General features: G+C 47.5%; 1 protein-coding gene across 2 annotated transcripts in view; it reads right to left on the bottom strand.

The window, feature by feature from the left end:
• Positions 1-26,327, bottom strand: part of SYN3 (synapsin III) — a 547,449-nt gene that overhangs the window by 469,029 nt on the left and 52,093 nt on the right. For both annotated transcript variants that reach the window (XM_030915417.1, XM_030915416.1), the window contains exon 2: positions 24,681-25,153. In XM_030915417.1, the coding sequence (XP_030771277.1) occupies positions 24,681-24,991 (311 nt within the window). In that variant the 5' untranslated portion in view covers positions 24,992-25,153. The remainder of the gene's footprint in view (positions 1-24,680; positions 25,154-26,327) is intronic.

Here is a 26,327-nt window from a genome sequence, read left to right as displayed (position 1 = left end):
TCCTACATAAATAATGCAGTATTGTTTTATTGAGTTTTACCTATATACCCCATATACTCCACCAAAGACTTATTATTGATCTATCCACTCTCACCCATTTCTCTACTTTTCTATTTGTCTAATAAAGCAGTCCTCATTCATTCCTTTGTCCATCTGCCATCCATCCATTCATACGTCTGTCCATTCGTCCATCTATCCTTCCTTCCTTCCTTCCTTCCCTCCCTCCTTCCTTCCCTCCTTCCTTCCATGGACTTTCTTCTACACCCCTGCCTCCGTCTTCTCCGTCATCAGTACATGATATCCCTATCTACCCATTGCTTAGACATCATCCCTGTACTCACTGATTCTACATTTTAATTATTTCTCAAATTCATTTACCTGGTCATTTTTCTCCATAAGCACCCTAATCCTGACCTATGATTCATCTCTCTACTGAGAGTCTCTTCATATTGTTTTCATACTATTTATTACAATGACAATTAATTATAATTCGTAGCTGGGTTTAATGCCTGTGTACCACTAAACTATAATACAGCTCCTTGAGGTCAGAAACAACCTATCATATTCATCATTTTCTTCCTAACACCTACTAGAGTGCTTAACACATAGCAGGTGCTTGATTAATATTTGTTAGATGAATACATCAGTGAAGGGACTGATGAAAAAACACTTACTGAGTATCAACTCTTGTGCCAGAAACTCTGCTATAGAGTTTAACGTACATCCTTTCTCATTAGTGCTCACAACCACCACCACGAAGTAGATATCATTATTTCCAACTTACAGATGAAGAAACTGAAACCCAGAGAGACTAAATACTTTGCCTAAGGGATTTGAACCCAGGACTTCTAATTCTGTATCTGTGCTTTTGCTCAGCTCTGAAAAATAGCAGTGAAAATTGGGGTCTTTATGGGTTTGGATATCGTCTCACAAAAAGTAACAAAAGTTCCCATTTTCTCTTTTTGATTATTGGTATGATGACACTAATAGTTCTCGGTGACTTGCTGTGAACTGGGCATTGTGTTAAGCATTTCCATAAACTTCTTTGGGACAGAGACAGCTCTTTGTTTCCAAATACTCACTCTCCCCTTTTTCCACAGTAAGAGAGTTTACAGATTGGTACATAAAAATGTGCACCCCAACTCTCCCATCAGCTGGGTGCAGCCACAAGATTGATTTCTAATGAATAATTTTTTAAGCATTAAACAACCTTCTTAGTCTCCTATTCTTTTCCTTGGAAGATGGATGTCATCACCCATTTTTTTCAGCCTTCCATTTGTGAAAGAATCCTTTTAGCGAATTTACTAATTGCTTCGGTCTGTCTGCCTCCAAAGTCTCTCTGCCTACTCTTAGCTGATGCCAGTGGAGTTAATCTCTTCCCAAGACTGACTGACAGCTCTGATATTAGCACCACTTTTTCTTACATCCTGATGGGCTTAGATGTCAACTAGGCAGTACTTTAGTAGGAAAGGAACTATTAGTGTGACTTGAAAGAAAGATTTTGATTTTTTTTTTTTTCTCTCAGCAATGGTCTTCAAATAAATACCTGTGTGGACAGCCTCATGCAAAGAGAATCTTTTCATATAGTTTGTGAATTTTAGCATGACTCCTTAAAGGTGGTATCGGCAAATTCCAGACACAAGGACAGGCCCATGTCTAGTATTTGCAGCGCCTGGGGCAAAGCGACAAATGGAAACCTGTGTGTCATACGTCTAATATTTAAAATTGACAAAATCAAGCCAGCAAACATTTAAATAAAAGACATCTGTCCACCAGGCATGGTGGCTCATGCCTGTAATCCTAGCACTTTGGGAGACTGAGGCAGGTGGATCACGAGGCCAGGAGTTTGAGTCCAGCCTGGCCAACATAGTGAAACGCCATCTTTACTAAAAATACAAAAAATTAGCCAGGCGTGGTGGTGGGTGCCTGTAATTCCAGCTACTCGGGAGGCTGAGGCAGGATAATCGCCTGAACCCAGGAGGCTGAGGTTGCAGTGAGCCAAGATTGTGCCATTGTACTCCAACCTGGGTGACAAGAGTAAAACTCCGTCTTAAAAAAAAAAAAAAGAAAGAAAGAAAGAAAAGAAAAAGAAAAAAAAAGACGTCTCTCTCCCTTCCTTGGCAGATACAACTTCATAATAACCTTAAAGACTCAGAATGTAGACTTCTGAGAATTCTTTGCGCTCTACCCAGCACATGGCAGCATGAGGATTGCCAGCTCTTGGTTCTCAGACCTCACCCAAGATCCTCCTTAATTCCCCACCCACTATCCTCTGTCCTGCACCACTGAGGCTCCTGGTGCAGGTATGTGGATGACCCAGACCACGTGGCCAAGCTTCATCTACTCCCTTCCCCTCCCCAAATAGTTGCCCTTTGGCCACCTCTTGGAAGATGGACCAAGAAATTGGCCTATATAGGCCCTGAAGTTGGGTTAAGGTCCCTTTGAGGAGGGAATTCTAGAGTTTGGGTACCCACGGCATGGCTTAAGAGTGCAATTTGCAGGGTCTTGGTGGGAATATCCCCTCAGTCCTAACTCCTCTGCCTGTCAAGAGAGGTGTGGCTAATAAAGACCAGAGCAGGATCCAAGGTAGGCGTCCTTTGTGGATTTAAACAAGTCATTAGCTTTTAAATCCAAGCTCCAAATTTAAAAGAAGTATTTGGTGGGCCTGGGACCGGGAATGGTAACCTATGATTACAATCACCAGCATACTGGAAAAAAAAACAAAAAACATGGATTTGCAATCACACAGGCTTGGGCAAAATCTTAGCTCTCCTACTCACCCACCATGTGTTCTAAGACAAGACACTTCGCCCTCTGGGTTTCCTCATTTGTCAAGTGGTGATAGTAACTACCAGGGAAGGGTGTGGTGAGAAACTCACATAATCCTCTACGGAACAAGGCAGTAAAGTGCAATGGCTTCAGGGCAGACAGCCTGGATAGGACTCCTGCTCCTCCACTCGCTTGTGCAAGCTTGGGTAAGCCAACCTCTGAATGCCTTAGTTTCTACACCTAGGAAATGAGGATAATAGCAGTAGCCACCTCTCAGGGTTGTTATGAGGATTAAATGAAACAAGACATACAAAGCACCGAGAATAGTCCCTGGCACGTAGTAAGCTCCAAAGTGTATAGCCCACGGCCTGAAACAATCCACAAGAGCAAAGAGCTATCGAGTGTTTACCCTGTACCTAGTGGGTGCTGCATGGTGGGGGCCCACAAATAAAACAATCTGACCCTCTTGGGGGTTACAAAGCAGAATTATGACTCACCTTGATCTGTCTCATAGGTGCAAAGAGTGATGGCTGGTGATGGGGACAAAGAGGTGGCCTTGGTCTATAAGGACAGCAAGCCCCTTCACATCCTTCCTCCTATTTGACCCTCATGCCAACCCTGAGGGGTGGTAGGACAGGGATCACTCCCCACATGTTCCAGATGGAGAAGTCTCTGCTCAAAGTCACACGAGTGATCTGGGTACCCAAGTCCTAGAGGGAAGAATTTCCAGCCTTTCCTGGAGACACTAAGTGGTCTTTCAGATTTTTTGGATCCAGTCCAGAGCCCTGGCGTCCTTCATGATCTGGACCCTGCTGACTAGGGGTCTGCTTCCCCTCTGGTTTGCTGTCTATTTCATGGTCGCATCCAACTTCCTGCGCTTCTCTAAATACTCCCTGTGCTGTCATGCCTCTGAGCCTCTGCACAGGCCATCACCTCTGCTTGGCGCTTCCTTGACTGTCTCTTTCTCATGTTCCAAGATCCCATGAGTGATATCTACTCTGTTGAGTTTTCCCTGACAGCATCCCCTTCCCTGGCTGGGCTGAGCGTCCTCCCTTGGTTCCTACAGCACGCTGCACTTACGACCATTCCAGCCCTTACCACTCCACGTTGTTATTACACATCACTTATCTGCCCTCTGCCCCCAAACATCTAGTCTGTGAGCTCCTGGAAACCAGAAACTGAGTCTCCACGCTCACTGTGTCTCCAGTATCCAGCACGATGAACTAGGGCACAGGACACAGGCTTAACAAATGTTCCCTGACCGGGTAAGGAGATACTGTCTGTAGGCCGGCCTTTCCTGGAGATACTTGACTGCCATCTACTGGCACACCATTGTAATACATTTACAGATCTACAGCCACTGCGATGTGGGGGCGTGTACCAGGCCAACCTGCGCAACTGGCATTCCTCGACTTGATTCTAATCTGGAACCCGAAGCACTTCGCACTACACCAATACCACCCAAGCAGCTGTGGTCTTAATGAGACCTCACCTTCCCAGGAGAAACATTTGTTTTGCCCATCTCTGGAATGTTGACTGCAGGGCCTGGCAGACGGACTGGGACTGAAGCTGAGGGTCAGGGAGTCCATCCCCCCGCCTGGCTGCAAGTCAGAAGTCTGTCTCCTGATGGGCCACACAGACTGCTGCCTCCTTGCCGGGGGCTCATTCAGGCTTGAGCCGCCTCTGAACGGCTCTGTCTGGCAGAGGGAAGGGTAGGGATGGTCTGGAATTCTAGATGCCTTTGGGGGCTGGGGTTGCTGCCTCTGTAATTGACTGGCTGTCTGACCTCAGGCAAAATGGATGGACCCGCTGTGCCTAAGGGCTCTGTCTCTCACGGCTGCCTCCTCCCCACATCCTAATATGTTCAATCTCATAACGGGCTCCCTGAATACCTCAGCCCATCAATCAAGTCCTTGGCCTGCGGAAGAAGGTGGGGGGAGCTCTGGATTCCATGAAGATGCTGTCTCTGTGGGTGGGCTCATATTTTACTGCCACATCTGAGGCCCCAGGAAGAAGAATATTATAAAACTGGTGCTGCCTGGGTTGGGAAATCCCTAGTTGGGGGAGGCGGGAAGTGCATACAAGACAGATTGATGAGGAATGGGTACGGGGCTTTTTTGTGGCTGCAGCAGGGGCAGAAGAAGGGGAATTCATACAAACAGGATCTGTGTTCAAACAGGACTTCTTTTCCCAATAAATTGATCCTGTATGTAGAGTTAACGCAGGCAGGGCTTGGTGATGGACCTTCCAAGGAAGGAGAGGTCAGGAATGTCCTGTCCCAGGGACAGCTGTCTCTCCACAGGTCACCCCCACTGGGGGTGGGATGGAGATAGAGAAAGAGATTTTCATGTTTCTGATGCAACACGTTGGTTGCTGATTTGTGGCCCAGGCAGAAGCAGGGGAGACAGCCCATGGGCCGTGCAGAAAATGGTTGAAGGCAAAACATTCAGGCTTTGCCAGTTAGCAGGAGAGTCACGTGGCAGGCTGGATGGGCAGAGATGTGGCAGAAGAAAGACCTTGGAACACAGAGGGACCCAAGATCTGATGATTCTAGCTCCATTATTTTCTCCTGAGAACAGCTCACCCTCCTGGCACCTTCCCATTGCCAGATAGAGGGACTCCCCCACCCCAAACGATGGTGCAGCCTCTCAGTCCTCCATGCAGTTAGCAAGGTCCAGTGAACCAGGAAGGGAAGGAATGCTCTAATAGTGATGAGACTCCCTACACCTGTATGGGAATCTGCGGAGGCAAAAGACTGAGACATAACAGGGTCAGAGGATGTGACAAATGATCGCCACCTTTCGCCTCTGAGAACAATAGAGAAGGAGACTTTTGTGGGTAGGATCTGATCACAATTCACATCACTTATTCACTCCCTCATTCAATCACTACTTATTAAGCCTTAGGTGGACTAGGCACCATACCAGACATAGCAGTAGATACAGCAGATACAGTGGCAGATGTAGTCCTTGTTCTTGGAGAGCTTACATGCTCATTGAAAAGACAAAAGTAAATAAATAAATAAACAGATAAAAAGAATGAGCACTATGAATAAAATGCAAAATCAATGGAATTGAGGATAAGACGTGGGGTGCAGGGGAGATTGGACTTCAGTTGGCAGAAAAGGCTTCTTTGAAAGACACTGAGGCTGGGAGCAGTGGCTCATGCCTGTAATCCCAAAACTTTGGGAGGTCAAGGTGGGTGGATCACGAGGTCAAGAGATCGAGACCATCCTGGCCAACATGGTGAAACCCCATCTCTACTAAAAATACAAAAATTAGCTGGGCATGGTGGTGCATGCCTGTAATCCCAGCTACTTGGGAGGCTAAGGCAGGAGAATCACTTGAACTCAGGAGGTAGAAGTTGCAGTGAGTCAAGATCTCGCCACTGCTGTCCAGTCTGGCAACAGAGCGAGACTCTGTGTCAAATAATAATAACAACAATAATAATAATTTAAAAATAAATAAAGAGAAGAGTACTATGAATAAAATGCACAACCAATGTGATTGAGGATAAGAAGTGGGGTGCAGGGTAAATTGGACTTCAGTTGGTAGAAAAGGCTTCTTTCGAAGACACTGAACATACACAGATGAACAACCTACTATGTGCTAGAGTCTGCAGGCTTTAAGGAAACAAGCGCAAAGACAACATAGCTAGCTCTTGGCCTCAGGGGGCTTACTACCTAATGGCAGGGACAGACACAAAAATAGAAAATGACCACACAGGGCATTCACACAAATATTACCCTCAACTCACAGAAAAAGCAGCCAACTCAGCCTGAAGGTCAGGGGTCACTTTCCTGAGGTCACGGTCCATCCATCCATCCAATGTTTGGTACCTAGTCTTTGCCAGGGCTGCAAAGGTGAGTGCAGCAGGATCTGGATGTATGTGTCTGCTGAAAGCACACGGGCAAGGACAAAGGAGGTAGGAACACCCTGGGGGCACCCAAGAGAGAGATGAATGTTCCTGGGTATGTCCTTTAATGTACAACAGGCACAGAGCAGAAGACCTGGGTTTGAGTGGGCAGCTCTGGCACCTGCCGCCTGATTTTGGACCAGCTTCTGCTTCCTCTTCTGTAGATGGGGGTAAGAAGATCTATTCACAGGGTTGTCAACAGGATTATATGAAGACACAGATTTAAGGGCCTCTGTAACCTGTCAAGAATGTGCTAGCAAGTGAGCTGTTCCCCGGTGGGCTGCAGGGGTAGAACTTGATCTCCCCAGGTAAGGAAGTGCATGAGCACAACGAGCCTTGGAGACAAGCCCAGGTCCCGTTCAGCTATTTATTTCTTAGTGCTGCCTCAGGCCAGTGTCAACCTTCCTGAACCTTGGTTTCCTTATCTGTAAAAATAAGGACATTACTACATCTGCTGTAAGGACCCCATGAATGATACCCCTGACACATGGCAGGTGTTTAACTAATGTTCACCTCTTTCCCTCCTGTGCATCAACATGATGGGTGGAGGGTCAAGACCAGCTGGGTATGTCCCTGAGAACATGACAGGACATTTTCTCTCTCAAAGAGGAAGAAGATGGCAGCATCTGCCTTGCTCTAAATGAAACACTGCTTGGTGTCAAGCATGATAGAGACCTTCCCTTTCTAATCCCTGGGAGCTCCCTTCCTCTCCAGCATAGGCCTTTAGGGTAAATAAAGTCATCAGGGCCAGGCAATGTGGGTCATGCCTGTAATCCCAGCACTTTGGGAGGCCGAGGTGGGTGGATCACCTGAGGTCAGGAGTTCAAGACTAGCCTGGCCAACATGGTGAAGCCCCGTGTCTACTAAAAATACAAAAATTAGCCAGGCACGGTGGCATGAGTCTATAATCCCAGCTACTTGGGAGGCTGAGGCAGGAAAAACACATGAACCTGGGAGGCGGAGGTTGCAGTGAGCCAAGATCAAGCCATTGCACTCCAGCCTGGGCGACAGAGTGAGACTCCATCTTCAAAAAAAAAAAAAAGGTCATCAAACACCCACTCCCTGTGACTGCAGAGGACAGGCTAGAATGTCATCTCCCAATCTCTTCCCCTCTCCTCTCTAAAGACACAGCACTATGTGACCCTCATTCCTAGAGATGTCTGCAAGTTCACAGTCTTCGTACCACAGAAAGGGTTAACGTTTGGAAGGCTACATCATGCCTTCAGCAAACACTTACTGAGCATCTACTAAGGGCCCAACTGAGGAAATCCCCACAGGAAAAGTAATATACTAAAAAGTAATTCATACCAAGGTGCAAGTGACTAACATCTGATCACTCCAGAAAAGGCATTTTTGATGGCATAAGGAGGGTAAGGGGATCATGGGGATATTGTGTGTCTTGTTTGGCAAGGGAATGTGGAGCCTGTCAAGGTGAAAAGTGCAGAGCACCAAAAGAGAGGCTAAGAGCATTTATTATCCATTCATCCACCCAACTACCTATCCATGAATCCATGAATCCATGAATCCATCCATCCATCCATCCATCCATCCATCTGTCCATCCGTCCGTCCGTCCATCCATCCATCCACCCACCCACCCACATATTCATCCATCCATGCATGCATCCATCCATCCATCCACCCACCCACCCACCTACCCACCCATCCACCCATCCACCCACCCATCCACCCATCCATCCACACATTCACCCATCCATCCACATATCCATCCATGTAGGATATACTATAATCTCCACACTGTCCTAGATAGGCCCTTGAAATTGCACTGAACAAAACAGCCCCCTTGCCATCCTGGTTTTTACTGTCTAGCCAGGAGATAGTCCCAGAAGAGGAACTAGACCAAATAGTTACTGTGAAACCTGTCTTCTTTATCAGAAGTTGCCAACTAGTAGACCTCATAGAATCCACAGTCTTGTTTTGTTGCACTTAAATTGTATAATACTTTTACTTTTAAAATAGAACATTCACTGGCAAGGTGACTCACGCCTGTAATCCCAGTACTTTGGGAGGCTGAGATGGGCGGATGACTTGAAGTTGGGAGTTCAAGACCAGCCTAGCCAACGTAGTGAAACCCCATCTCTACTATAAATACAAAAAAACTTGGCCGGGTGCAGTGGCTCACGCCTGTAATCCCAGCACTTTGGAAGGCCAAGGCAGGCAGATCACAAGGTCAAGAGATTGAGACCATCCTGGCCAACACAGTGAAACCTTGTTTCTACTAAAAAAAAAATACAAAAAAATACTAGCTGGGCGTGGTGGCGCGTGCCTGTAGTCCCAGGTACTCAGGAGGCTAAGGCAGGAGAATAGCTTGAACTCAAAGACGCGGAGGTTGCAGTGAGCCGAGCTTGCACCACTGCACTCCAGCCTGGGTAAGAGAGTGAGACTCCATTTCAATAACAGTAATAATAATAATAGACATTCATATAAAAATTCATATTTCTGACTTTTCTTGAAAATCAGTAACTCGACAACACCAGGCCCTTATTCCCATATGGCAAAAACTGGCTGCATGGCCTGCAGCTGCTGCCTCAGAGGAGGCATCAGTTCTCACGCCCAACACAGTTCTCAGTGCTCCCTGTCATCTCTCTGCAGCCGAAGCCAAGTGGCAGATATCATCTGTCATAGAGCCTATGCTGCTGTTTTTCTTATAGCAAGGAAATATTTCTCTATGCCTGTGCTTTTTCCTACCACCTGCCCCTTCACTCACGGACTGATTTGTCCCCTCTGAGCAGCTGCACAGGCAACCCCTAATTTCACTAAGCCTATTCTGAAGATGGCAATCAGCTCAGCGCAAATCTTCAGGAAACCCGCACTCCTGTCTCTCCTGCAAACCCAGGGCAGGAAGTCAGGAAAATGGAAATGAAGCACCATCCCTTCTCCTGCCGTCACAGATGGCTTCTCTCCTGTCGAAGATGCACGTCCCAGGCAGGCCTCCACAGGCCCCAGGGCTTCCTAGACATTCTGTAATGAGGCTGGCATCTGCCCAGAGCCCTGCCTCCCCCAGGGCAAGGCTGTAACTCAGGCAGAAATCAACTCCACCCCAGGAGTAGCTATTGCTCAAGAAGACTCGTGCATCCAAGGGACTCTTTGGAAAGAAGGTCACTTGGAGGGCCTGGGCCAGAAAGCCAGGTTGTGGAGGATAAAACACGACTCACAAGTGAAATGTTGAAACTCCTCAGAGTCTGCCCAAGGCAAGGGCATGAGAAGTGACTAGAGAAGACATCAGAGAGAAAACAAAAGGTTTCAGGTCTGAGCTTCCTTTTTAAAGGCTTGCAGCCTGACCCCTTCATGGTCTAAGCCCCATTATTTTTCCCAAATGGGTAGCCAAGCTGTGTCTGAACACCTGCACGTGATGGGGAGCTCATTGCCTCACCAGGCAGCCCACTCTGTCTCTGGATGACTTAGCCAATTAGATGAATTTTCTGTATATTGAGCTGAAATATGTCTCCCTCTTTGTTTTCCCCCATTGGTTCCAGTTCTACCAGGTGGGAGTCTCATGAAACAAGTCCTCTAGCTGGGGGGTTTCTAAACTTGGCTTTACATCATTTAAAAAATTCATCTCAGCCAGGCATGGTAGCTCACGCCTGTAATCCCAGCACTTTGGGAGGCCAAGGCGGTTGGATCACCTGAGGTCAGGAGTTCAAGACCAGCCTGACCAATACAGTGGAACCCCCACCTCTACTAAAAATACAAAAATTAGCCAGGTGTGGTGGTGGGCATCTGTAGTCCCAGCTACTGGGGAGGCTGAAACAGGAGAATTGTTTGAACCTGGGAGGCGGTGGTTGCAGTGAGGTGACATCACTCCACTGCAATCCAGCCTGGGTGACAGAGTGAGACTCCATCTAGGGAAAAAAAAAAAAAAAAAAGTTCATCTCCTGAGCTCCAATCTAGATATTCTGATTCCCTCATTGCAGGGGGACATCTCAGTGTGGCTTGTCCTGTATCCATTCTGCCTTCTTCTGGTAACAGCAGCTCTATTTGCATTCGCATTGATGGAAGCAAGCCTTTTTTTTGTGCAGTCCTGGTGTGACTGTCCCAAAGTGCCCGCAGAGCAAGGAGTGGAACAAGCCGGGCTTGTTCTTCTCCAGGAATTTGATTTTTGAACAGAGAGAAACAAGGATGAAAGCAAGCAGGAGCTGATTTATCCCGAGACTGTTCCTGCCACCTACATCTGTGGAGGGGCCCAGGGATCCAGGGACTCAACGGCCCCATCTTTCTGACACTCAGGTCTCCCTGTTTTCCTTTGCTTCTGAGAGCTTCCCCATACATTTTCAATAAATCTCTTTTGTTTGTTTGTTTTGTTTTGTTTTGAGACGGAGTCTTGCTCTGTTGCCCAGGCTGGAGTGCAGTGGTACGGTCTCGGCTCACTGCAACCTCCACCTCCTGGGTTCAAGTGATTCTCCCGCCTCAGTCTTTCAAGTAGCTGAGACTACAGGGTCCTGCCGCCACGCCCTGCTAATTTGTGTATTTTTAGTAGAGATGGGGTTTCACCATGTTGGCTAGGCTGGTCTCGAACTCCTGACTTTGTGATTCACCTGCCTCGGCCTCCCAAAGTGTTGGGATTACAGGCGTGAGCCGCCACGCCCGGCCCAAAGTCTATTTCTTTTTCGTGCAAAGAACTGTATCCAACACAGAGGGTGTAGATGGTGCCTGGGAATCTGAATTGTCATTGTGATGGAAAGTCTTTTGGGGGCCATGCTCTTAGTCCATCCTCACTGTTTAACATAGGAGAAACAGAGGCCAGAGAAGAAGGTGATCCCTCAGTACCAGCCTCAAGACCCCACAGCATCTGCAGAGTTCTTTAGAAAGGCAGCCAAGAAGAGAGAAATTTAGGAAGAAACAGCACCCATCAGATTTCTCCCCACACTCTCTTCTGCTCAAAGACATTTCCTCCAGATTTTCTAGCTCCTGTTTCCGGGGGTGAAGCTCTCCCCCAAGACTCCACTAGGACGGGGGTAACAACTCTTCACTGTTCCCCCCTCCTCCCCAAAAGAGCTGGGTAGGAAGCAGCAGAGGTACCAGGCCGCTGGATTGGACGGTGTGTAGACCTCACGGAGAGGGGTCAGCACTTGAAAAATTCCTCAAGTCAAAGGGCTCGGGGCTTGGGTGCCGCACAAGGCCCTCACTGTGTGCACATTGTCTCCCTGATAAAAGGGGCCGGGCCTGGGAAAACGGAGCCGTCTCCAGGCGACGGGGTAGGCTGCTGAGGAATGCCCAGGACCCCTCCCTCCCCCAGACACCAGGGCCAGGACGGCGAGGGGGTAGGGAGGGGCAGGGGGTGCAGCGTGGGTGCCCAGAGGGAGAGGAATGAAGTTCAGAGCCCCTCCAGGTGGTGTTGGATGGTGTGTTTGAGTCATGGAATGAAGCAAGCAGAAAGTGACAAAACTCACTTCATTAGGCCCTTCCTATCTCCACCCCCAGCCCCTCCAGCCATCCCAGAAACTCCTTCACTTCCCCATGCAAACAGGCAGGGCCTGCCCTTGTTCAAGGAGAGGCTTAGGGGTAGGGGAAGCGGTGGAGCAAGGCACAAGGATTTTGTTCCTCAGAGCCAAGTGTCTTCAACAGAGAGTTGTGTGTCTCCACTCTAAGCCTCTCAACCAACTCTAGGAGGAGGGGACTGACTTGGAGTCGGCACCTCATCCTCACAGCGAAGGGACAACCAGCCTGCCAGGATCTTGACACCCTCCTCTAGGGCTTCTGGAAGACGGCCCTCCAGCACATCCAGCTGAGCTGAGAGGCAGGCCAAGTGGCTTCCTTCCCCCTGGCTTCCACAATGATTATATTCACAAGCAATTAGTAATTGCAATTAATTGTTAATAACAGTTACCATTTCAGGGCCTCTTAGGACAGCCTAAGCCGTGTACCAGCTCCACCCATGTCATTATCTCTAATCTTTCCAGTTACCCTTCCAGGAAGATATTCCATGACCCTGCCTTCCTGCTGAGGAATGTGAGGTTCGGAGGTTGGATTTGCCCAAGGTCACATAACTGAGAAGCAAAACAGGGACCAGAGCCCACAGTACCCAGACCGTCTGGCTCTGGACTGTCCCTTCAGCTTTGCTCCCTCCCTCCTTGCTGGTGACAGACAGTCCTCGTCACAGGCAAGGAAAGCTACTCTCTGAGAATGGGGTCAATAGGGGGATCTGGTTTGGCTCTTCCAGCCAGAAAACAAAGCAGCTCTAAGGCCAACCTCTCACTGACCCCGTGGTAGCAGAGCCAGCAGTGTCTCTTGTTGCTGCCCTTCATAAGCAGAGAGGCCAGATAAAATCCAGGACATCCAAATTTTCCATCCAATCCAAATTTCCAATGAACAGTATATCATTTTGTAGTATAAGTCTATCCCAAATATTGCATGGGATATACTTAGACTCATTCATTGTCTATCTAAGTATTAACTGGGTATCTCGTATCTTTATTTGCTAAATCTGACAACCCTACTCCTAAGCCACTGCTGGTGGTGCCAGCTCTGAGTTCACCCCCCTATCCTTCCTCCAGGTGGCACAGGTGGATGCAGAATGTCCTGATCATCACAGGGCTGATCAAGCCCAATGCAGTCCTTACAAGGACAGGCCAAGATGCCCTGCAGTCCTCATGCCTTCGGTCAAAGCAGCCTGAAACTGCTTTTTGTGTTTTTTTTTTCTGAGATAGAGTCTCCCTCTGCCACCAGGATGGAGTGCAGTGGCACTATCTTGGCTGCAGCCTCCGACTCCCTGGTTCAAGCGATTCTCCTGCCTCAGCCTCCTGAGTAGCTGGGATTGCAGGCATGCACCACCACGCTCAGTTAATTTTTGTTTTTTAGTAGAGACAGGGTTTCATCATGTTGGCCAGGATGGTCTCGATCTCCTGACCTTGTGATCTGTCTGCCTTAGCCTCCCAAAGTGCTGAGATTACAGGCATGAGTCACCGCGCCTGGCCTTTTTTTTTTTTTTTTTTCCCTAAAGGAAATGCTGGCCTCTGAGTTACCAGCTGCACCAGAAGGAGGAGGGGAAGCCTTGTAAATAACATGCAAGTATCAGGTACTCTTCTTGAATTCCAGGGCAACTGAATATTTTCTAAGGCTCTCTTCCAGGGCATCTTCAATCCTGAACTTTCCCTTAATAACAGTAACAGCCTTTGGCAAGAGTATCCATTCATTCCTTAAATCATCCATCTATCCCGGCCTCCCATCCATCTATCCTAGCCAGGCACTGTGCTAGGCTCTGAGAGTCAGTGGTTGCATAGGAAAGGCATAAACTCTAACCTTGAGTCGGAGTTGGTCCAATATGGGTAGGACCAAACAAAGTCACTTACACCTACATTGAAAAACGGCCGTGGAGGAGAGGAACTCGGCATTCTCACTGGACACTCATAACATCCTTGCAAAGTTAGTGGTATAGGGAAGATGATGGCATTGTGATCCCACTTTACAAAGAAACTGAGGTGCCGAAAGGTACAGTATCTTGGCCAAGATCACAGAGATAGTGAGTGGCAGAGCTGGGACTTCAAGCCCACGCTACCACCAGCCTAGAGTTCTCTTGAGTATTATCTTCTTTCCCATTTAACTCTCAGGCATATGTCTGATGTGTGTTAGGAAATCACATCTTTACTATCTAAACAAAGGGGAAAGAACAGAAAAGATCATGCCTGAGATCCCTTGGTGCTTTAAAAAGAGGAAAATATTCTATGCACATCCAAGGACAATTTCTGTAGAAGGTCCAATTTGCAAACCTGAACTCGTAAGTATGAGTATGGCTAAAGGAATTCCCTTTTCCCTCGACACCCTTAATGCTCTGGCCTCCCGGAGGGCTCTGGCAGGGCGGGGCCGCCTGGCTAGAGGTGGGGCGCCTTCCTCTGAGGGTGAGGTCACCGGAATCCTGTGCTTGGCTTTGCACTATAACATGGAGTGCTGCCACCCATTGCCTAACACTGCTCTCAGATGTTGGGTGTGTGCCGGGGTGTGAGGCCCCAGGGTCCTGCTCCCCAAGGCCAATGTCCTCAGGAGCAGTACAGGAGGGGCTGAGCTTCAGGTGGGAGAGATCAGGGAGTGGCATAACAACTGTGGTGCCCAGGCTGGTCCTTTGGATGGGCCTGAGCCAGATCCCAGATGTTACCAGCATTTGCTTTGATTTTGGACTCAGAGCCTCAGTCTTCCTTACGTATACAATGAGAATAGTATTAGGGCCCCATACAGTTATTGGGAGGGCTTAATTAGAGAATCTGTGAAAGCCATTGAACCCCTGGTCAGGGGAAATGCACTGATGCTTGCCAAAAGATGATGATGCATACATGACCCCATCCTCAAAGAGCTCTGTCATTCATGTGCTTGTTCAGTCATTTGGCCAACACTCTTCAGCATCTATCTCGTGCCACACACTGAAGCAGCAGCAGTGGTCAGCAGGAAAGCGGCACCATCAGAAATTCCTTTCACGAAGTTAGCCCAGTTCAAGTTCCAGCTCAGCCCCCCTTCTGTCTCCTTGAGCAGGTACATGGTTTCTCTACGCTCTGCCCCCCTCACCTTTAAATGAGCCGACAGTCAACTCCTGCTCATTGGCAAATGCTTAACAACCAGTTCTCTGGATGGGGGAACAAAAAGCCCTGCTTTCTAGCATTTGCCAGTTTCCACAGTGTAAACGCTCCCGCAACAGCCAATGTGATTTTCAGGTGCACTGAGTCAAGGTGAGAGGGAAAAAGAGAATTTTAAGAATGCCACCAATGTCATTCCTCAGTTTCATTGTCACACCCCCAACCTGTCATTGCCAATAACACATCACCTCCCAAATTCCTCATTCAGTCAACAGGCATTTCCTACATACCTATTATCTGCCCTGTTCTAGGCATGGGCAAATACAGACACCATGTAGAAGTGGGTGGGCAGGTAGTGGTGAAGGGCACACAGGTGATGACCATACAGCGTAATAACTCTTGGAATATCTAGAAATGCACAAGGTGCTTACCAATGTGTATCATTAACCCTTGTTTAGTAGGAAGGTGTAGTCTGATATTCCTCCACCAGATGGATGATAGCTGGGGAGGGTTTCAGAGGGTTTCAAACCAAGGACACCCTTTTTATTTCTTATCCAACAAATAAAAGAAAAAAGAAACCATTGGGAAGGGTGGGCAATAAAAGCAAAGATAACAATAGATCATTGCGGAAATGGAATAGCAGATATTCTGAGAAAAAGGCTACCAGCAGAGTAAGAGGATGGGAGAGCCAGAGCACCAGAGGCCACCCAGGCAGGACTGCAGTGAGCTGGGGAGAAACAGCTTCTATCCACTGCTCCCCCAACACCCCTCCTCCCCATTCTATCCAGGCTCCAGAGACCTTGTAGGATAAACTGAGGGCAGGGAGGTACACCAGCTCTACCTGTCTTTTTTATTTTTTGGGTCATGTTAAAGGTTTTCATTTTGAAAATCAAACCTGGGGTTCTGGTACATTCTATAAGAATAGTTAAAAAAAAAAAAAAGTCCCTCCATCCCCCTTTATAAAAACAATTTCAAATAGCAGCCTTACAGTGACTCTGGCATCCTGGTAAGTAAAGAGTCAAGATTTTATACAGAGGTGAATAAAAATAGAAATTCTTCCACCGTGTGTTCTGTGTTACTGAACCCTAAGGTAAGGTGAGTTTCAGACTCCATCATGTACAGTACAAGTTATCCTGCTTGGACTAGGGTAGGGCAATGACATATGATAACTAAACAGTTACTGTGTGTTGAGCTCCAGGAATATTAAGAAGAGTAAGAGACAGGCCTTGTTCTTGCAGAAGAGACGATTATAATACAGATACAGGCTGGGCACAGTGGCTCACGCCTGTAATCCCAGCACTTTGGGAGGCCGAGGCAGGTGGATCACAAGGTCAGGAGATCGAGACCATCCTGGTTAACACAGTGAAATCCCATCTCTACTAAAAATACAAAAAATTAGCCGGGTGTGGTGGTGGGTGTATGTAGTCCCAGCTACTCCAGAGGCTGAGGCAGGAGGATGGCGTGAACCCGGGAGACAGAGCTTGCAGTGGGCAGAGATCACGCCACTGCACTCCAACCTGGGCGACAGAGCGAGACTTCATCTCAAAAAAAAAAAAAATAATAATAATAATAATAATACAGATACAGTGTAGTATGTGCGCCGACAGCACAATGAAGTATGTTTTAAGTTACTCGAGGGAGGTCGATATTAACACTGCAGGGTGGGGGGTGTCAGGGAAGACTTCTCAGAAGAGGGGACACCTGAGCAGGATTTCAAACACGAATGGAAATTGGCCAGGTGTACAACATAGGGAAGGGTATTCCAGGTAACAGGGAACAGAATGTACTAAAGCGAAAAGGTGTGTTTGAGAACTACAAGCTGTTTACTCTTCCTGCAGAATAAACAGCACAGGGCCAGGCACGGTATGTTTGAGAACTACAAGCTGTTTACTCTTCCTGCAGAATAAACAGCACAGGGCCAGGCACGGTGGCTCACATCTATAATCCCAGCACTCTGGGAGGCCGAGGCAGGCAGATCACTTGAGGTTAGGAGTTCGAGATCAATCTGGCCAACATGGTGAAACCCCGTCTCTACTAAAAATACAAAAATTAGCTGGGTGTGGTGGCCCGTGCCTGTAATCCCAGATACCCAGGGGGCTGGGGCACGAGAATAGCTTGAACCCCGGAGGCGGAGGTTGTAGTGAGCTGAGATTGCACCACTGCACTCCAGCCTAGGCAACAGAGTGAGACTCTGTCTCTAAAAAACAAACACAAAACAAAACAAAAACAAACAGTAATAGCACAGGAAGCAGAGCTGGAGGCAGAACTAGAGGGAGGGCAGCGCAGGCATGCTTATGACTTTGACTTTGAGGGCAACGATTCCCCCACCACAGGATCATATTAACAAAAGGAGATGCATGGGGAGGGGGCAGGCAGAAGCAAAGTGAAACTGGTCAGATTTGTGTTTCAGAAAGATGACCCTTGGGTGGTCACATGGAAGTTAACCAGGAGGTGAACTCAAGATGGGAGCCCTCAGACCAGTGAAACTGCTGGAAAATTCTAGGCAAGAGAAGCAGTGGAGTGGCAGCAGGGCTGAAGAGAACTGAGTTTGATATCAATTAATTATAATTCTCCTTTCCCTTGTGGTTTTCAAAACTGACAGATCAGGCCAGGCACGGTGGCTCACACCTGTAATCCCAGCACTTTGGGAGGCCAAGGTGGGAGGATCGCTTCAGCCCAGGAGTTCAAGACTAGCCTAGGCAACACAGTGAAACCCCATCTCATTTAAAAACAAACAAACAAACAAACTGCTGATTGTCCCCCACCATCCCAGAGAAGAGTATCACCTTTAGTTCAGACCTACCCAGAGCCAGGCTAGCCTAGCCAGGCTCGTCTCCTCAGACACCCCCAACAGGAGAGAGTATCTTTACATGCCTGGCCATGAGTTCTCCCAACAAAGATGGCTTTGTGACCCTCTATTTCTCCTGAAGATGAAAGGTCTTTCTCCAGGTCACTGGCCAGGTTTTGGATCGTCCTCAGTGGACCAAGGCTGGCTCAGAGTCCACAAGCTGGACACATCAGGTGGGGGACAGTGGTATCCTGCAACTCCCCCACCTGTCCACAACGAAACCTGATTCTACTGGAAGGCCCTGGACCAGGAACGGGAAGACAGAGAAATGTCTGTCTTCCTGAGAAGGGATGACAAGGGTAGAAAAAGGGGCAGTATCATCGTTCCTGTTGGGGTGGGGATGGGCTCACTGTCTGTCCAGACTGCAGCTCCTCTCCCGCTCATTATCATCTGAAAGGGGAAAGAAGGGGGTCTGTGAGCTGGCTTCGTCCCTTTAACCACTTCCTCCCACACAATGCACGATGGGCTGGAGAGGGGGCTGACCCAGAGGCATGGAGGCTTTGCAGAACCGCCCAGGCACTGCGGGGCTGCCCCGCCACCTGCTGGCCGCTCCTGGTGGCAGGGGACAGGCATTTTTCTGGGATTCTTCAGGGCAGGACTGAGACTCTACGGCAGCCAGCATCAATTTGGAGAAAGCCAGGAAGGTACTGAGATTCAGAGAGGTTAAGAAGTTCATGAAGAATCTAGGATGGAGTTCTGTAGCAGAAGCCGATATGTTGGCGGTAGAAAGTCTCTGTCACAAACGTCTAATAATTGCAGGGCCAACTGCCAGGTGAGTTAATGAATCTTAGTTTCTTCTCCCCTTTTTCACCCACTGAGGGGCAAGAACACCATAAACCTAAGATTGTCAAGTCCTAATTAAAGTGTGGGCATAGGACGTATGATTGAAATATATTGGGAAAAATTCCTCTGACCAAAGCTGTGTCCCCACCTGTGCACATAGCCTAAAAGTCACACACTGGTCCTTCCTATGGATTAGAGAGACTGAACAACAAAATCCAAATTTCAATGTTACGGCTGAGGCCATTCATTGCATTTCAACCTCATTCACTACTTCCCTACCCTACTATACACCACATGGACACTGGAGGGACAGAGATTAATAAGACCCAACTTTATCACCTAGGACCCACGGGAAGAGTAACCAACAGACCAATGGGTTAAATAAATAGCACAATGGGATAAATCCTAATCCTGACTGCCCAGCACATTTGGCATGAAGAAATTAAACAGGCATGCCTACAAGGGGCTACTGTTAAGATGATTAATGTTGCACAGAAAGGATCACAACAGTCTGCAATAATAATACACACTTATGCAGTACTGTCTACCAGGCACATCCTATGCACTGTTATACTAACTCAGATCTTAACCCCACTTACATATATTAACTCTATGACATAGGTACTATCATTATTCCCATTTAGGTGCAGTAACTTACAAAGGTCACATAGTTACTTAAGAGTAGAGATGGAATTTGGACTCAGATAGCCTAGCTCTGATGTCTGTATTCTTAACCACTACACCGTACTGCCATTTATTAAGCTCAACCTCCACGCAAAGATGTAACTTCCCTGACAAACAGCCGAGCCAGGGATAACACAGCCAGCAGAGAACACTCAAAATCAAGGTTAAATGTTGGGTTCAAGAGAGATAGAAAACTTTAAGGGCCATGCAGGCATTCTGACTACCAAGCAGATAGGCATTGTTCAGGGCAGAGGGCCTAAAAGCAACACCCCAGCAGATATCAACCCCTAAGCTCAGCGCCTAATAGTGATGCTCTACATAAACACATAAGCAGAGACAAACAAAGTTTCATGATAAATGCCCTTAAGCAAGCAGCAACACCTAAGATGATTCACACTGGATTGGAACACAGGTGATTCACATGACCACTCCGGTTAAGAAGAAGAATTTCTGAGCAGGAAAGTGGAGACTGACGTCTGAATCTGCTGAACATACGTTAATGTTGACTTTATATAGAGTATGCATTAAAACCTATAAATAGCACCAGGTGTGGTGGCTCACGCATGTAATCCCAGCACTTTGGGAGGCCGAGGTGGGTGGATCACGAGGTCAGGAGATCAAGACCCTCCTGGCTAACATGGTGAAACCTCGTCTCTACTAAAAATACAAAAAAATTACCCGGGCGTGGTGGTGTCTGCCTGTAGTCCCAGCTAGTCAGGAGGCTGAGGCAGGAGAATCACTTGAACCCGGGAGGTGGAGGCTGCAGTAAGCTGAGATCGTGAAACTGCACTCCAGCCTAAACAACAGAGCGTGACTCCATCTCAAAAAACAAAAACAAAAACACAAAACTATAAATAGCAAGGCATACGTTTAATCATTCCCAACCTGTTAATGTCTCAAGGAGTGAATGTGTGTATATACATACACATTGGACTAACAGAGCATCTGGCACATTTAATGAATGGGAGACATTCATTTATTCAGTTAATACATGTTACTTGGTACCTACTGATACAGTTTGACTGTGTACCCACCCAAATCTCATCTTAAATTGTAGTTCCCATAATCTCCATGTGTTGTGGGAGGGACTCAGTGGGAGGTAACTGAATCATGGGGGCAGTTACCCCCATGTTGCTCTCATGGCAGTGAGTTCTCACAAGAGCTGATGGTTTTGTAAGGGGCTTCCCCCTTCACTTCGCACTCATTCATTCTCTCTCCTGCCACCCTGTGAAGAGGTGGCTTCTGCCATGATTGTAAGTTTCCTGAGGCCTCCCCAGCCATGTGGAACTGTGAGTCAATTAAACCTGTTTTCCTTTATAAATTACCCACTCTCACGTAGTTACTTATAGCAGTGTGAGAATGGACTAATAAAGCAAATTGGTACCCCAGAGAGTGGGATGCTTCTGTAAAGATACCCAAAAATGTGTAACTGACTTTGGAACTGGATGACAGGTAGAGGCTGGAACAGTTCGGAGGGCTCAGAAGAAGACAGGAAAATATGGGAAAGTCTGGAACTTTCTAGAGGCTTGGAGGGCTCAGAAGACAGGAAGACATGGGAAACTTTAAAACTTCCTAGAGACTTGTTGAATGGTTTTGACCAAAATTCTGATAGTGATATGGATAATGAAGTCCAGGTTGAGGTGGTCTCAGATGGAGATGAAAAACTTGTTGGGAACTGGAGTAAAGGTAGCTCTTGCTATGCAAAGAGACTGGCAGCATTTTGCCCCTGCCCTAGAGATCTGTGGAACTTTGAACTTGAAAGAGATGATTTAGGGTATCTGGCAGAAGAAATTTCTAAGCAGCAAAACATTCAAGAGGAAGCAGAGCATAAAAGTTTGAAAAACTTGCAGCCTGACAATGTGACAGAAAAGAAAAATCCATTTGCTGGGGAGAAATTCAAGCCCACTGCAGAAATTTGCAGAAGTAACAAGGAGCCGAATGTTTACCACCAAGACAATGGAGAAAATATCTCTAGGGCATGTCAGAGACCTTGCGGGCAGCCCCTCCAATCACATGGCAGGAAGCCAAGGAGGGAAGAATGGTTTCATGAGCTGGGTCCAGGGCCCCCCCTCCTGTGTGCAGTCTCAAGATTTGGTGCCTATGTCCCAGCCACTTCAGCTTGGCTAAAAGAGATCAAGGTACAGCTGAGGCTGTTGCTTCAGAGGGTGCAAGCCCCAAGCCTTGGCAGCTTCCACATGGTGCTGGCCCTGCAGATGCATAGAAGTCAAGTAGTCAGGTTTGGGAACCTCTGCCTAGATTTCAGAGGATGTATGGAAACACTTCAGTGTCCAGGCAGAAGTTTGCTGCAGGGGTGGAGCCCTCATGGAGAACCTCTGCTAGGGCAGTGGGGAAGGGAAATGTGGGGTTAGAGCCCCCACACAGAGTCCCTACCGGGGCACTGCCTAGTGGAGCTGTGAGAAGAGGGCCACTGTACTCTAGACCCCAGAATCGTAGATCCACTGATAGCTCACACTGTGAGCCTGGAAAAGACACGCAATGCCAGCCTGTGAAAGCAGCTGGGAGTGGGAGCTGTACCCTGCAAAGCTATAGGGATGGAACTATCCAAGGTAGAGGGAGCCCACCTCTTGTGTCAGCATTACGTGGACGTGAGACATGGAGTCAAAGGAGATTATTTCAGAGCTTTAGGATTTAATTACTGCCTCATTGGATCAGTTACCTGGATGTGAGACATGGAGTTAAAGGAGATTATTTCAGAGCTTTAAGATTTAATTACTGCCTCACTAGATTTCAGATTTGCATGGGGCCTGTAGCCCCTTTGATTTGGCCAATTTCTCCCATTTGGAACGCATGTATTTACCCAATGCCTATACCTCTATTGGATCTAGGAGGTAACTAACTTGCTTTTGATTTTACAGGCTTCTACGAGGAAGGGGTTTGCCTTGTCGCAGGTGAGACTTTGGACTTGGACTTTTGGGTTAATGCTGGAATAAGACTTCGGGGAACTGTTAGGAAGGCATGATTGTGTCTTGAAATGTGAGATTTGGGAGGGGCTAGGGGTGGAATGATATGGTTTGGCTGTCTACCCACCCAAATTTCATCTTGAATTGTAGTTCCCATAATCCCCATGTGTGATGGGAGGGATCCAGAGGGAGGTAATATGAATCCCGGGGGCGGTTACCCCCATGTTGGTGTTCTCATGGCAGTGAGTGAGTTCTCACAAGAGCTGATCATTTTATAAGGGGCTTCCCCCTTCGCTTGGCACTCATTCATTCTCTCTCCTGCCACCCTGTGAAGAGGTGCCTTCCGCTATGATTGTAAGTTTCGTGAGGCCTCCCCAGCCATGTGGAACTGTGGGTCAATTAAACCTCTTTCCTTTATTAATTACCCAGTCTCAGGCAGTTCTTCAGGCAGTATGAGAACAGACTAATACACCTACTACGTGGTCACCTTTGGAGACATTGCACATGCAACCCTGTTCTCCATCCCCAAAGGCCATGCACGCGTCCACTGTTAGACATTTCTGGTTCCCATCCATGTATTCCTCTGTTCTGGATGCAATGCTTCAGTCTCCATGTTTGGGCTTACCCCCTGATCTGCAATTTCTTTTTTTTTGAGACAGAGTCTCGCTGTCTCCTGGGCTGGAGTGCAGTGGTGCAATCCCGGCTCACTGCAAGCTCTGCCTCCCAGGTTCACATCATTCTCCTGCCTCAGCCTCCCCAGTAGCTGGGACTACAAGCACCCGCCACCACGCCTGGCTAATTTTTTGTATTTTTAGTAGAGACGGGGTTTCACCATGTTAGCCAAGATGGTCTCGATCTCCTGACCTCATGATCCACCTGCCTCAGCCTCCCAAAATGCTGGGATTACAGGCGTGAGCCACCGCACCCGGCCTGAACTGCAATTTCAATGTCTCCAGCTAGACTGATAACATTTATCACCTCTGAGTACCTAACAGCTGGGATAGAGACTTATTCTCCAAATGCAGCTCCACATAAGCAGGAGCCTGTTCCCTACTATACCCGTGCATCTCAGCTATGCCTGGCACCGAATCAGTGCTCAGTAAACTACCTGGTGAATGACTGCTACAGTGATCTTGACACAGGTGTCAGGTCTCTGCCACTGGGGAACTTACCAGATAGGGGGCACTGCCTGAGAGGAGGCTGGCAGTGGTCATTTCTGCCCACTTTTGGTGTTCAGAAGACAGGCTCTGGAGCCAGACTGCCAGTATCTGGAAGAGCTGAGACGCACACTCAGGCACTCTGATCCCAAGGGTTTAGGATGAGGACTGTGGACGTGTATTGCTTTATTTTATCCTCATAATAAGCTCATTTTATGGAAGGAGGGTGGCTGAGGCTGACAGGTTAATCCGGCAAGTACCACCAGATGTATTTCAGATTTTAAAACTTTTCCAGGCCCGGCGCGGTGGCTCAAGCCTGTAATCCCAGCACTTTGGGAGGCCGAGACAGGCGGATCACGAGGTCAGGAGATCGAGACCATCCTGGCTAACACGGTGAAACCCCGTCTCTACTAAAAATACAAAAACAAAAACTAGCCGGGCGAGGTGGCGGTGCCTGTAGTCCCAGCTACTCGGGAGGCTAAGGCAGGAGAATGGCGTGAACCCGGGAGGCGGAGCTTGCACTGAGCTGAGATCTGGCCACTGCACTCCAGCCTGGGTGACAGAGCGAGACTCCATCTCAAAAAAAAAAAAAAAAAAAAAAGTTTTCCATTTTTAGGAAGGTAATATGGTGAACATACCATATTTTATATAACACTTCCAGCAGGCTCTGAACTATACTCCATATCAAACACATTCAGATGCTTGCAGCAAATCATATGAACAAACACACTTAGTATAATTACAGCCTCGCATTCCTGCAGATTAGGCTTTGCTACCAAAAGAATGGCAAAATATTTTCTAGTTTCCAGAGTGTGTTGGATTTGGGATTTGCAGGCGAGGGACTGTGGACCTGTAAATATAAAGCCGTTAGAAGAGAAAGTGGCACTGAGTAGGTGCTGTGGGCCTAGCATGCAGCAGCCACTTGGTACATGTTAGTTTCATGTTAGTTTCCTTCTCTCCAGCCAGGCTCTGATAGCACCTGAGCCTCTCATAGCTCTCCCCTTCTATTTCCCCAAGAGATGAGATAATCCCCACTCCTCTCTTGCCCCAGAAGGCAGTAGAACTTGCAAATTCCTGCTTACCAGTCTGTATGGGCATCATCGATCACCAACAGGATCCTGGGTCTTTGAACAATGGGCGTGGAGGGACCTGGAGGCTCCATCAGTCCTGAGGTGGCCTGAGGGGCCTGCTTCATGGCACTGGAGAGGGAGCTAAAAAGGCTGGATCCTGGAGAGGAGAAGGAGGCAGCCAGGGGCTGGGGGTGCCTCCTCTCCATGGCTGGGGAAGCAGGTGAGCTGGTGGAACTATCTGGGCGTTGCAGGTCCGTCATATAGCCATTAGGCAGATTGGCCACGAAGCTGCTGTCAGAGAGACGTCGCCGGAGGAAATTCATGGCTGTGGATGGATGGAGATGACTGGCTCCTTCCCGGACGTGTGTAGGTGAGGCCCAGAAGACAGGCTGCTGCCAGGTACAGGGAGTGGTAGGACTTCAGTCAGAAGAGCCAGGGGGATTTTGCACAACCAGCAGTCAGCTTTAGCTGCCTTTGTTTACCTGCTGGAAATAAGCCAACAAATACATAAGTGGAAACGACCTCCACCCCCTGAAAAGTAAACAGATACAGCACTTTCCTGCCCCACTGCAGGTGGCAACGTAAATTAGGACATCCTTCTGGAAAGGAATTTGGCTACACATGTTAAGAGGATAGCTTTTTAGCCTACAGTTTCCACTTTCTGGAATTACATTGCAAAGAAAGATTCTAAGTTACAGAAAAAGCTTCATGCACAAACATGTTAAAAAATCACAAGTTATTTACACTAGCAAAATACTGGGAAGTATCTCAACATTCAACCACGGTTTAACGAATAAGTCAACTACAGCATAGTTACTCAATGAACCATTTGTGGCTATTTTTAAAGGTGTCTTGAAGAAGGGATTTTGGTAACAGAAACAATTTTGTGTTCTAACGATAAGTTTAAAAGATAATGATTCAAAATTATAGGAACCAAATGACTACAAAGATGTACAAGTTGAAAGAACAAAACTTGGGAAATAAAAAAAATCAAAGTGTTAACAGTGATTATATTTTGGTAATGCAAGTACATGCCTTTTTTTCTTTTTCTTTCCACTTACTTATATTTTTCAAATTTTTTGGAATGCTTATTACTACACACTGGCCTGCCCTCCACCTCACCAAACTTATATGTTGAAGATAATGCTGAATATGATGCTTTGGAATTGAGCCCTTTGGGAGGTAATTATGGTTAGTGGGGTCATTAGGGTGTGCCCCATGCAATGGAAGTACAGCCCTTATAAGAAAGGATGCCAGAGAGCTTGCTTTCCCTGCACTATGTGAAAGCAAAGGTAAAAGGCAGCCATCTGCAAACCAGGAGAGGGCCCTCACCAGAACCAGGCAGAGCTGACACCCTGACCTTGGACTTCCCAGCCTCCAGAACTGTGAGAAATAAGTATCTGTTGCTTAACCCACCCAGCCTATGGTATTTTGTTATGTCAGCACAAGCAGATAATATACACATCCATTGCTTTTCTAAACAGAGTAACATAAGTGAAAAACAACCCACACTGTTCATTTGAGATCAAAACATCCCACTGAGAACGAGTATTTAAACCGTTAGACTTTATATTTTTTGTTAAGATTATTATATACATTTTTTTTTTTGAAACAAGGTCTCACTTTGTCACCCATGCTGGAGTGCAGCGGCACGATCTT

Source organism: Rhinopithecus roxellana, chromosome 13 (genome assembly GCF_007565055.1).
Source record: "Rhinopithecus roxellana isolate Shanxi Qingling chromosome 13, ASM756505v1, whole genome shotgun sequence".
Classification (NCBI taxonomy): domain Eukaryota; kingdom Metazoa; phylum Chordata; class Mammalia; order Primates; family Cercopithecidae; genus Rhinopithecus; species Rhinopithecus roxellana.
The sequence above is the reverse complement of the archived record's forward strand: the minus strand, read 5'-3'. Positions and strand labels throughout refer to the sequence as shown.